Below are 12,635 nucleotides of genomic sequence, written 5' to 3' on the forward strand. Positions count from 1 at the left end.
GAACTGATTAGAGCTGAGCTGAACTGAACTGAACCAAGCTGAAATGAGTATTTTATGAGAGAAAGAAATTAGGAGCTGAATAGGCTCTTAGACCATCTCCAATGGTGAGACTCAATTATGAGTATTAAAATACAAGTTGAGTTGTTTTTCACTCCCAATGGTAATACTCAACCCACTTCTCAATTTAGCAACTCATATGATTTATAATTTTCCAATGGTAAGACTCACATTTAAGTATACTTATGTCACTTTCCATTGGACCCACCATATGCAATTCTTTTGTTTTCATCTTTTTTATTTGAGAGATTGTTGGCTTGTATTTAAAACAAGTTAAATAAATATAATTAAGGCCCACATTTTTTGTCAATTGAGACTCAAGTTGAATATCTAAACGTAGCAACTTTCTTTTAGAGTTGCTAAGTTTAGATACCAACTTATTGGTATTCTTTGCAAAAACAACTCTCTCTCTCTCCTAACAAATACTATTAGAGTCTCACCATTGGAGATGGTCTTAGTATCATAATTCCCTTAACAAATAACATGATTACAAAATTAAAACCAATATCATCTTATAAATTGTTAATGATATGTGTTGTCCACTTTTCCTCATTAGTGGATATAATGAGGTCTATCGTGAACCCTAATTGTAAAATGTCAATTGTATACAATTTTCGACTTTCCGTTGTAATAAAGAGTATACTGATCAGTTGATCTTACAATTTTTTTCCCCTCTGTGCTTTTTATGGATGTCATCATACAAAAAACACCAAAGAGAGGTTCCACTAATTGATGACAACATAACAAAATTGTTGTTGACATGTGAATATTTCATATGGAACCTGATATTTGAACTTCACATGTTTATTAGCAAGTTTATGATTTTTGTTCAAGCTTGTTTATTAACCATAATAAACGATTTATAACAAAGGTTGTTCGCGATAGCTCGTAAAACGTATCAACTCATTTTACACCCTACTAATGTATCCTTGAAAATTGTTATATTTATCAATTTACTTCTTAGGCCATTTTTATGTTTGCTACTTACTTCGCTTTATATTGGCGGAGCTAGCATGAGACAAAGGGAAATAGTTGTCCCCCCTACTTCCCAAAACAAATTAGTTTAAATAAAATATTAGCACATAATGTAATAGACCAAAAGAGTTGGCGCAGCGGTCAAAGTGAGATGCATGAGCTTGTGATCCTAGCATGTTTGTTTGTGGGGATTATTGATGGGATAAGGATTTAAAATCCCTAACGTCCCCTTATCCCTTGTTTGTTTGAGGGGATACAAGTTATCCCATATAAAAGGGATGAGACTAAATAGGGGCTTATCCCTCTATTTCTATAACAAAGGGGCAAGTATAAGGTTTGGGGATAAATATTAAGAGCATCCCCACTCGTGAGCCAAAAAAAAATTCCTCATTCTCTCTCTACCCACTTTCTCTCTCTTCCCAACCAAATTTGCTCATGAGCATTTTTTGTGAGCAAATTTTATCCCACTAGTGAGCAAAAAAAAATGCATATCAATCTCTCTCCTACTTTGTGTTTACTAACGGAAAACATTGTGTTTGCTTGTTACTTACGGGTGTTTGGATATTTTTGAGGAGTTGGATTATATTGTGTTTGCGTAGATGGTATCACTATTATTTACAAGTATGAACTCTCAATGAGAGGTCAAAAATATGAATGACAATTCCATGAGTGATGAAACATGATTGACAATTCCATGAGTGATTAAAGATAGTAAGACAGAAAAGAATCTTGACTATTCAATATACAAAAAGACAACTGACATGAAAGACACATGACTACTCAAAATATAGTAAGACAAGGGACATGAATACAACTAAATAAAAATAAACTAATTAAAGATAAGCTAATTAAAGAAATCTAATCTCAGAATACAACTAATTAAAAATAAACTAATTATAAATAAACTAATTAAAGATAAAAATAATTAAAGATAAAATAATTAAAGAAATCTAACATCATAATACAACTAATTAAAAATAAACAAATTAAAATTGAACAAAATAAAGATAAACTAATTAAAGATAAACTAATTAAAGAAATCTAACCTCAGAATACAATTAATTAAAAATAAACTAATTAAAGAAATACAATCATTTTCTACTGTAGACTAATTGAAGTAACTTTTCCTTGTGGGCCTGTTCAGCTGGAGTGAGTGGTGTTGTCCTTGCTAAAAGTGATTGAAGCATATCAAAATTCATGTTCTTCTCTGCTAAATCAACTTATTTTTGCTTCCTCTTTTCCTTTTCTCTATCAAGTTCCAACCGTTGTTGTCGTAAATTCGCTTCCCTTTCTCTAACCTCAATACACGCCTTTATCTGTTCACTAATACTCACTAATATTGCACTTTCGGAAGCAACTGCTTTGCCCTTCGCTTAGCCTTCGTTTTTTGATACCGTTTGGTCGTGGTAATCCTCCGGACATAAATCCATTAGTACAGATTTCATTCTCACTCTCCGCCCTAGACCTTTTCCCACTTCCACTGCTATCTTCCTCATCATCGGCACCGCAACCCTTTCTTTCCTCCTTTGACAGACCCCATCTTAGTTTAGTCCTCCACTTCGGATCTTTATTAATCATTTCCACTCCATGTGAAAATGCAAAATTATGTTGTGGATTAGAGGAGATATAAAACAACTTGGAAGCATTTTTAATTCGATTGACTTCGTTGTAACCACTTCCGCTTTCAGGAAGTTTGCCCGCCTCCTCATAGCAACTAGTCCACTGTAGCAAATCAGCTGCCATTCTTCTCCAATGTGTCTCCAAACTCTTCATAGGTCTTGGTGGAAGAATATGCGGTTTCTCAGCTTGTAGTTTACAGTAAGCTGCTTGAAATTTTCGCCATAGTTCGGATGCCTTTTGGCTCGTACCACGAAGCGCATCATCACTTAGTTCTAGGTAAAACCCAATTAGAGCTTCATCCTCAGCAACCGACCAAATGCGACTCGCTTTAGCAAGTGGTTGATTGGCCGGAATCCTTGGAGGTGGTGGAGGGTACTGTGGTGTCTCCGGAACAGCTTCTTCTTGGCTGACATCGTACTCAGAGTTGCTCCCTTCAGTAACGGAAGGAGTTTGTTGCTCAAAATAAGTGTTTTCATTATTAGGAATTTGTGGAGGTGTTGGTTGATGAACAGAATTTTGAGAAGAAGGGTTTCCTAATCTTTCTAGGAATAATTGAAAATTGGGACTAGTGATGAAATCATTACCTAAATCAGAAAAATGTTGAGCAAGTTGATTGTAATTAGGGTTATTTGGATCCATTAAATTGTATAATAAATTAACAACAATAATAAATACTTAAGAGGCACCGAAATTAAAATAAAAGTACGTTAATAACGTTTTAAAAATTAATTGAGTACTACAAAAATTAATTAACTATAAAATAAGAACCTTTTTGAACTTTATATTATAAAATAATAAATTAATCCTACTACAATTGGGAGTTAAAATAATAAAGAGTGTATTTTTTATTTTTGAAAGTAAAACAAAATATTATAATTAAATTATCATTAATAACGTTTTAAAAAATATTTGAGTACTAAAAATATTAATTAACAATAATAAACAAAAAAAAAACCTAATTGAACTTTATATTAGAAAATATAAAATAAATCTCACTAGAAATGGGAGTAAGAATAATATAGTGTTTTTTGAAATTATACCAAAATATGTCAAAATGGATCTCTATTTGTAGAGAAAAAAAAAAATATAACCGTTGATGATTTTTTTTTATTATTAAAAGTGCCAAAATAGCTGTTTAATGTTTAATACCGTTTTAAAACAGTAATATTTTCTCATTGGGTAAGGAGGCTGACAGGGACGCGTGTCAGCTCCTCAATGGTTGGACTAACGCGCCCCTGTCAGTGGGTGCCATTTAATTTATTTTTTTTGCTTCAAACCCTTCAAAACGCAGCGTTTTGGGGATGAGCTGTTCAGTTCACTTCCCAAAACGCGTCGTTTTGAGAAGGGGTGAAGCAAAAAAAAAGGCGTCAGTTTGTTCCCTCTTGTGGAGCCCACTCTTTTACTATTCATCTTCATTTTTGCTCATAGGATGAGCAAAATCAATTCTGCTCATGAGCATTTTTCCTTTTGCTCATTGATGGGGAAGCTATAAATCCATTTTTGCTCACCATTTTTTCTCATGAGCAAAAAAATACTCATTGATGGGGATGCTCTAATAGGCGAAAGACGAATTTACCCTTAATGAAAGGGAAGGAAAAGGAGAGAGGACAAAAATTAGGAGAAAATCCAAGTTTATCAATATGATAAACAAAATTTGTTTATCAAATGACAAAATTGTAAATAAACCAACAACTTTTTAGTAAATTTGAGTCCCACTATTGTTGATATATTTACGAAAATGCCATGATGACTGAGCATTTATGTTGTTTTATTTACCATTTTGTCATTTGATAAACAAATTTTATTTATCAAATTGATTAATTGGGGCTTCCTCAGAAATTAGTAAGAATAGTTAAGTGAATTTGCTACTTATCCCAACTCATTCCAAACAATGGGTATCATAATTTTTATCCTTATCCCCCCTAATAATTCCCTATCCTTATCCTACCTTCTTATCCTCATTATCCCTATTGTCAAACACCGGGATTAGAGACTGATTCGATTAGAGACTGATTCTTCCTACACTCAATTGTGTGTTTGTACAAAATGAAACTAATGTGATAAAAATCTATTAGTACCCGTGGTACCATGCATATTCAAGAAATTCCAAGCATCATGCTAGAGTTGCCTTTGCGAGAATAAAATAGGAGAGGCTAAAAAGGCATTACTTAACTTTATATCCACCAACAATCTTTTCTCTTCATCAAACTACCTTTGAGAGTTGAACTTTTTAGCAAATGAAAATATTCTTTCCTTAATCTTAGTTTACCCTTTCTTGTTGGTTGGGCCAACACCAGACTTTGGTTTAACCCAACAATTATCCTTTGCTTCATAATATGAACAGTTATCATATAAACCCAGAAATCCTATCTTCTCTATTAAAGCTCTGTACATCTCATTTTGCTTATTTCTATCTGAAGCCGAAAACTGTAACAGGAGCATAACAGTCTGCAGACATGGGTATTCTTGCAAAAATTGCTATGAGTTTTGATGCACTTATTGGGTTAGCCCTCCTTTTTTACTTCTAGTTTACAAGTTATTTGTTGTTCCATTTTTCGTCTGACAATTTTTGATTAAAACTTTATTATTCCTATGCCATTACAGGCCTGGGCTGATGCTTCTGTATCCACTGTAAGTTATACTTCAATAGTTATTTCAATAGCAGAATATCATTCAGAAAAGTGCAATATTGAAGATAGCTATTCAACAGATATGCATCAATGCGAGCTATTGAGAGCCCTTCAACACTGGATGATCAACAATGGCTGACATACTGGGTTCTTTACTCGTTGACAACTCTCTTTGAGCTCTCATGTTGGAGAGTCCTTCAATGGTATCTGTATTTATGGATCGATAAATGGTGATCATATAATGTATTAGCAATAAGAAAGGCCAAGTCAATTAAAATAAATTTCCCAAAATGTTGCAGGCTTCCTTTCTGGCCATATGTTAAGCTCTTGTTTTGCATGTGGTTGGTGCTGCCAATCTTCAATGGCGCTGCATACATATATGAGAACTACGTCCGCAAGTATGTGAAGCTTGGGTTGTCAGTTAATTCCAACTATCCTCAGGGCCACCGTCAAGTGCTCCAATTGATGTCTCTTGATGCTCGGAAATCTGTTGAACGCTACATTGAGAGATATGGGCCTGATGCATTCGAGCGTGTTGTCAGAGCAGTAAGATGCAACTTTTAATCTATAACTTATATCTTGTCCCTGCTTCTCAGTCATAATTTATCTAACATAATACTAATATGCTTACAAAACATTGCAGGCTGAAAAGGAGGCAAAAAGGCAAAGCTAAGGATGTCAATACAGATGGATTTTTCCAATAGATCAGTTACATAACAACGTTCATTTCAATACTTGCCTGGTTTGGCAGCTCCTGCAACTTTGTATTATAGAAATGTATTTATGAAACAATTCTAACAGATATTGTAAAATCAACCTGTACGATTTCTCAAAAAAAATGTATCTAGAATTTGGTGAATGAGGAAGATAACGTAAACTATCAGATGCAAACATTCATTCATGTTCTAGCTTTACATACTACATCAATATCAAGTTGACCTCTATTTAACAATCCATCATATCAAAGGATGCATCGCCTCAATTCCTTTTATTGCCAATATATTTGCTGTGAATCTTAAGTTATAGCCATTTTTTTGGGGAGAGGAGGGAGGGGGACACAAAGCACAGAATCCTTTATCCTCACCCTTCCCATGATTCTATAAAAGCAAAAAATTCATACACTAGCTACTTGTAATGGCTATTTTCAACCTTTCACCAAGGTTCAAAGAGAGGGAGGGCCATTGATTTTGTGATACCAAACTACACTGCTAGCAAATGGTATGAAATGACATTGTTCCATCCACAACGCTGTGATGCCATTTCACTAACTTTTAGGGAAAGAACTAAAAATATTTTCCAAGCTTTTCAGAAAGTGCAAATGTTGGCATCAATATCTTCCTCACTTTTCTACTTCCCTATTAAGCTATTACAATAAAGCTGTGTTCATTTAATTTCACTCCTTCCTTTGTTATTGCTAAATAATAGCATGAATAATATGGAGTATACTAAGTAGAATGTTTGGAGTTACATAACAAAAAATTCCCATGCATCAAATGATGAGAAATCTGTATTGGCCTACTGCATAATATAAGCTATGAACCAATGCACCACAAACACAAGGGGAGAAATTTAAAGGATATAGCAGCAACTTACTATTTGGGTTTCCCCTTTGGTTTCTTTTTAGAGCTCTCAACATCTTCATCACTCGCCTCATTGTCATCAGAATCATCACCTTGTGTATCATCTTCTAACTCCTCATCATCAGAAGATGGAGATGGATCAAGACGTGCCGCATCCATAGCCCACCTTATAACCTTCTCTACTTCATCTTCCTCTTCATCGTCAATGACAGCTTTACTGTCCAAACTGCCACCAGCAAGCTTATCCTCAACAGAAGCATCCAATGTCCCAACACCCACAAATGAAGAGGAAGCGGAGGGAGATGGCTTAGGCAAAGAGGCCTTCAGAGCTGCAAATCTTGCTAATAAGTCATCTTCCTCAACTTGATTGTTCACGTCAGCAGACTGTGTTGGAGGTGTTTTTCTGGTTACACTCTCTTTCTTTGTCTTTGATTTAGAGCCCGTCTTAAGGTCCCTGAATCGCTGCTCTAGTTCTGGGTGTAGATCAGAAGGGGAGGCATGAATCGTGTGTGAGTTGAGGTTAATTTTTAGTAAAGCTGCATCCTCTGCAGCCCTAAGCAATTCTTCAACCTCATCATTTACATCTTTTGTGTTCTTTTGGTCACGACTCATATTTCCCTTCTCTCAACAACCGAACACACACACAACTGTAGAGAATGGTATTCCCCTTAAGGTTGTAATTCCACTCAGCAAATATTTGCACACAAAGCTAAAACACAACCCCCCTACTTTCGATTCCTTTAGTCAGATATTTGCACACGAAGCTAAAACACAACCCCCCTACTTTCGATTCCTTTGGTCAGATATTTGCACACGAAGCTAAAAGTTCGTCACTAAGATATCTGAGACAACCAAAAAGCCCAATCTTAGAATGATAATTCAAAGAACTCAAAACAAAAGGAATGAATTACGAACAGTTATTTGTAACAGCAACCAATTGTAAATTCTGCAAACAAACATGTAAATTTATGATTTATACTAATTATCAATCAACTAAAAGGAATTCAACAGAAAACGATATAGGGACTCTAGACAACGCGATTGCCTAAAATTGTCAGGTTTAGTTCGCAATGCTCCAATCCATAAAATAGTTTTTACCAACTAATCCATCCAATAAATCGCGCTATATTCAGAAACCGCGAATCACATCAACAATCAACAAATTATGCATCAATTTATGTACCCCATCACTACTTTTTCAGTAAATCAAAAGTTAAATACAACCCATCAACCTTCAACAAAATCAACACACACCCAAATACTTATTAATCACAGCACGCTAATCAGTCAAAATAATCAAATTTGCAGCTTAATTTGTTTGAAACAAGATCAAATTCATGATTTCATTGATACCTTTTTTTTTTTTTTTTTTTTTTTCTTAATATAATTATAGGCAGCATGATCAAATGTTCAAACCAATGAATTAAGGTAGAGATCCGAAAATAAAACATATTTCTATGTACCAATTGATTAAATATTAAGGGATTAACAGATTTACTTAAAAAAAATTGAATAATAGAATCAAAGATATGTAATTTTACATCAAGAAAGGTTAAAAATCAGTACCTGACGGATTACAAAAAGATTATTGCTGACGATTGACTTGATACAATATACTGTATATTGAACAAATCAGTCCAGTTTTTTCTTTTTTTTTTTTTTTTTTGAAAAAAGTCCAGAAATTTCGCACTTGTGAATTTATGATTTACGGAGTAATATTTGTCCTTTATTTTAGTAGGAAAAATTGACAATAATAATCTGTTTAAGCACAATTTCTATAATACTCCTGGAATACCGTGAGCTAGGGGTGAACAAAAATTCAGGGTACCCTGATATTGAACCGAAACCTGTTCGGAACCGCAAGTTCCAAACCCGGAACCTGTTGATCAGGTTCCGGTTCCGGGTAATAAAATTAGGAACCTGTTGCAACAGGTTCCGGTTCCGGGTAATAAAATTTTGGATCTAGAACCTGTAGGGTACCCTGTTAGTACAAGTTCCCTATAGGGTACATGAAACCGGAACCTATATGGTATTAAAAATTCTAGACAATTAGTGTTGGTTTGTTATATTTGAAGTACTATACTAAAGTTGTAAGCTTTTATTGTGATCATCTATTTTAAAAAAAATAAATTTGTCACAATTTATCAAGTAACTATTAAACTTACTTTGACAGACAGGGTACCCTGTTTAGGAACCGGAACCTGCAGTTCTGGTTCTGGTTCTCAATTCTTAGGAACCTGTTGCAACAGGTTCCGATTCCGGTTCCTATTTTTAGGAACCTGTTGCAACAGGTTCCGGTTCCGGGTCCTAATATTTTTACAGGGTACCCTGCTACGCTCACCCCTACCGTGAGCATGGTACTCCAGGGGGTCAAATACTAGCTTTTGAATTAAAAAAAAAAAATTCTTCTTCTATTTTTGTTCTTCTGCTCTTCCCTTTGTCTTACTTTATTTTTCAAAAAATTTCAAATAATCACTCTATTATTAAGAAATTTTGTTGAATTGAAGAGCTAATTGCTCAAATTACCAAAATCAGAAAAATTAAAACCCTTTGTTTCAAAAAATAGAAAAATTAAAACCCTAAAAATCAATTAAGTGTTTTATATTTGTGAGAATCTGATAAAATTTGAACAGCAATTTGAATGAAGATGATTTTATTTAAAGAAGAGAAAAAGAATCGAACAAATTTATGAGAATTTCCAGAAGAAATTTTACGTAAAAAAAATAAAGTGAGCGAATATTTTCGAAGAGGGATATTAACGTATTGTTCTGTAAAAATAACATACATTTGAAAATAACAAAAAGTTGAAGCAAAATAACAAAAAGTTCAAGTAAGATAACACAATAATCTGTTGGCAAAATAATAATTGATTTCACTGAAATAATACAAGGTTCGTGTGAAATAACATAAGTTTATAGTAAAATAACACGGGCTGAGGTTTCCACAAAATAACACTAGAATTTATCAAAATAACACATGGTTTACGTAAAGTAACACAACGTTTTAGCAAAGTAACATAAGGTTATTTTAGCAAACAACAACACAAGATTTGCGTAAAATAACATAATGTTTTAGTAGAACTACATAGTATTTAATTAGTAAAATAACATAAAGTTTTCTTAAAATAACAACATTTTGGCAAATTCAAAAATAACGATTCGATTGAATCAAATCAAATTAACATATTTAGTTCAAATTAGCAGTATCATTTTCAATTAATTAAACTAAAAACAAAACAAATTAAATATACTTACTTTATTTTGCTCATTCTTGTTCATAATTGTCGTTTCTTTATATTTTTCATAACTATAAACCATTTTTTATGTAGTGAAATTGATTTTCAGCTTTGATTGAGCAATTTTGTGCTTGTTTGAGTGGTTAAAATAATAATCAAAAGAAATTTTTTGGTTTTTGTTGAGAAGAATAAAAGATTTGATGATGCTAAAATGGTGGGTTGGGAAATTAGAGAGAGAAAAGGTGGGGAGAGAGAAAGTGGAGAAAGAAATGAAATTGAAATTTTACTTATTTTAGGTTTATATTGATTTATATACTCTCACAACTTTTTATATTGGAGTACCATGAGAATAGTACTCCAGTAGTACCTAATACTAATTGTTGTTTAAGAAATAATTGTTGACAGAAATGTCTATTCAGTCGGCCAATTTTAGTGATTTCTTCACCGTTTAGAAGATTTGTCACTCAATAAACTAAATAATCTCCAACACTTTATTACGGAGTATTGATTTTTCCAAGATGGGTCTATTTTATGAAGTTACAATTGTTTTTTGTCAAAAATAAAATAAAAATGGTACTCCATAATAATGTAATTTTTAATTAGTCAAAGCCCATACTTACGATATTTTTGATAATTTTGAGCAGTTGGATTATATTGTATTTGTGTAGATGGTTTCAGTAGTATTTAATATTTATAAGCATGAACTCTTAATGTGAGGTCAAAAATATGAATGACAATTCGATGAGTGATTAAAGATACTTTTTGAATCTTGACTATTCAACATACAACAAGAAAATTGACAAGAATGACACATGACTGCTCAAAATACATTAAGACAAGGGACATGAATGAGACATGACAAGCAGTAATTATGACTAGTCTTTGCTTACAACAATTCAACTTCATTACATAAATTAGAAAAATCTAACCTCACAATACAACTAATTAACAATACTTCAAATTTAGAATTATATCACAATACTTAAAAACATACAATCATTTTCTACCGTTAGACTAGTTGAAATAACTCTTCCTTGTGTGCCACTTCAGCAGGAGTGAGTGGTGTTGTCCTTCCTAAAAGAGATTGCAGCATATCAAAATTCATCTTCTTCTCTGCTAAATCAACTTGTTTTTGCTTCCTCTTTTCCTTTTCGCTATCAAGTTCCAACCGTTGTTGTCTTAAATTTGCCTCCCTTTCTCTAACCTCAGTACACGCCTTTATTTGTTCACTGATACTCAAAATTGCACTATAAGAAGCAACTGCTTTGCCCTTACGCTTATTCTTCGTTTTTTGACATCGTCATGTCATGGTAGACTCCCAGACATAAATCCATCAGTACGGACTTCATTCTCACTTTCCGCCCTAGACCTCTTCCCACTTTCACTACTATCTTCCTCATCATCGGCACCACAACCATTTCTTTCCTCCTTTAACAGACCTCATCTTAGTTTTGTCCTCCACTTGAGGTCTTTATTAACCATTTCCACTCCATGGGGAAATGCAAAACTATGTTATGACTTGGAGGAGATATAAAACAACTTGGATGCATTTTTAATTCGATTAGCTTCGTTGTAACCATTACCACTTTTAGGAAGTTTGCCCGCCTCCTCATAGCAATTATTCCACTGAAGCAAATCAGCTGCCATTCTTCTTCAATGTGTCTCCAAACTCTTTATAGGTCTTGGTGGGAGTATATGCGGTTTCTCCGCTTGAACTTTATAGTAAGCTGCATGAACTTTTCACCAAAGTTCAGATGCCTTTTGATTTGGACCACGAAGCGTATCATCACTTATTTCTAGGTATAACCCAATTAGAGCTTCATCCTCAGCAACCGGCCAAATGCGACTCGCTTTAGCGAGTGGTTGGTTGATCGGAATCCTAGGAGGTGGTGGAGGGTATTGTGGTGTCTCCAGAACAACTTCTTCCTGGCTCACGTCATACTCAGAGTTGCTCCCTACAGTAACGGGAGGAGTTTGTTGCTCAATATAAGTGTTTTCATTAGGAATTTGCGGAGGTGTTTGTTGATGATCAGAATTTTGCGAAGACGGGTTTCCTAATCTTTCTAGGAATAGTTGAAAATTGGGACTAGTGATGAAATCATCACCTAAATCAGAAAAATGTTGAGCAAGTTGATAGTAATTAGGGTTTTTGGGATCCATTAAATTGTATGATAAAATAACAACAATATTAAATACTTAAAAAGCACTGATATTATAATTAAAATATTGTTAATAACGTTTTAAAAAAATATTAATTTTCTGAACACAAAAAATAACCTTTTTGAACTTTATATTATAAAATATAATTTAAATCTTACTAGAATTGGGAGTAAAAATAATATAGAGTATTTTTATGATTTTTAAAAGTATACCAAAATATGTCAAAATGGATCTCTATTTGTAGAGAAAAAAAAAATATAACCGTTGATGATTTTTTTAAAAAAATTATAAGTCGGCCAAATGGCCGTTTCAGACTTATTACCGTTAAAAACCGGTAACATAATTGTGATTGGGTGTTGGGCTAACAGGGACGCGTGT

General features: G+C 33.5%; 3 protein-coding genes across 4 annotated transcripts; 1 reads left to right on the forward strand and 2 right to left on the reverse strand.

Annotated features, from left to right (window-relative positions):
- Positions 1-2,355: 2,355 nt before the first annotated feature.
- Positions 2,356-3,291, reverse strand: LOC110730769. Its single transcript, XM_021910592.1, has one exon. It carries the CDS (start codon positions 3,289-3,291, stop codon positions 2,356-2,358), a length of 936 nt encoding a protein of 311 aa, XP_021766284.1.
- A 1,521-nt stretch (positions 3,292-4,812) lies between these two features.
- Positions 4,813-6,642, forward strand: LOC110730855 (HVA22-like protein f). Its single transcript, XM_021910687.1, has 5 exons — positions 4,813-5,155; positions 5,257-5,283; positions 5,363-5,485; positions 5,582-5,828; positions 5,926-6,642. Exons 1-5 carry the CDS (start codon positions 5,109-5,111, stop codon positions 5,953-5,955), a joined length of 474 nt encoding a protein of 157 aa, XP_021766379.1. The 5' UTR covers positions 4,813-5,108; the 3' UTR covers positions 5,956-6,642.
- LOC110730854 (transcription elongation factor SPT5-like) lies at positions 5,349-9,313 on the reverse strand. 2 transcript variants are annotated; one of them, XM_021910684.1, is made up of 3 exons: positions 8,429-9,312; positions 6,876-7,704; positions 5,349-5,799 (listed from the first exon to the last, which is right to left on the reverse strand). In XM_021910684.1, coding segments are annotated over exons 2-3 (600 nt in total). In that variant the 5' UTR covers positions 7,475-7,704; positions 8,429-9,312; the 3' UTR covers positions 5,349-5,798. The 2 variants fall into 2 exon arrangements, with proteins under 2 accessions (XP_021766376.1, XP_021766377.1); XM_021910685.1 differs by lacking the exon at positions 5,349-5,799 and having other exon boundaries at positions 6,707-7,704; positions 8,429-9,313.
- Between the last annotated feature and the right edge of the window lie 3,322 nt (positions 9,314-12,635).

This window comes from Chenopodium quinoa, unplaced genomic scaffold (assembly GCF_001683475.1).
Source record: "Chenopodium quinoa cultivar QQ74 unplaced genomic scaffold, ASM168347v1, whole genome shotgun sequence".
Taxonomy (NCBI): Eukaryota; Viridiplantae; Streptophyta; class Magnoliopsida; order Caryophyllales; family Amaranthaceae; genus Chenopodium; species Chenopodium quinoa.

What these genes read in the sequence shown, in the direction of transcription:
- LOC110730854 (XM_021910684.1), bottom strand. Translation starts at nt 7,474, where the DNA reads ATGAGTCGTGACCAAAAGAACACAAAAGATGTAAATGATGAGGTTGAA.
- LOC110730769 (XM_021910592.1), bottom strand. Translation starts at nt 3,291, where the DNA reads ATGGATCCAAATAACCCTAATTACAATCAACTTGCTCAACATTTTTCT.
- LOC110730855 (XM_021910687.1), top strand. Translation starts at nt 5,109, where the DNA reads ATGGGTATTCTTGCAAAAATTGCTATGAGTTTTGATGCACTTATTGG. An exon ending in CTGATGCTTCTGTATCCACT is followed by an intron (nt 5,284 to 5,362) that starts GTAAGTTATACT and finishes GCTATTCAACAG; the next exon opens with ATATGCATCAATGCGAGCTA. An exon ending in TCGAGCGTGTTGTCAGAGCA is followed by an intron (nt 5,829 to 5,925) that starts GTAAGATGCAAC and finishes AAAACATTGCAG; the next exon opens with GCTGAAAAGGAGGCAAAAAG.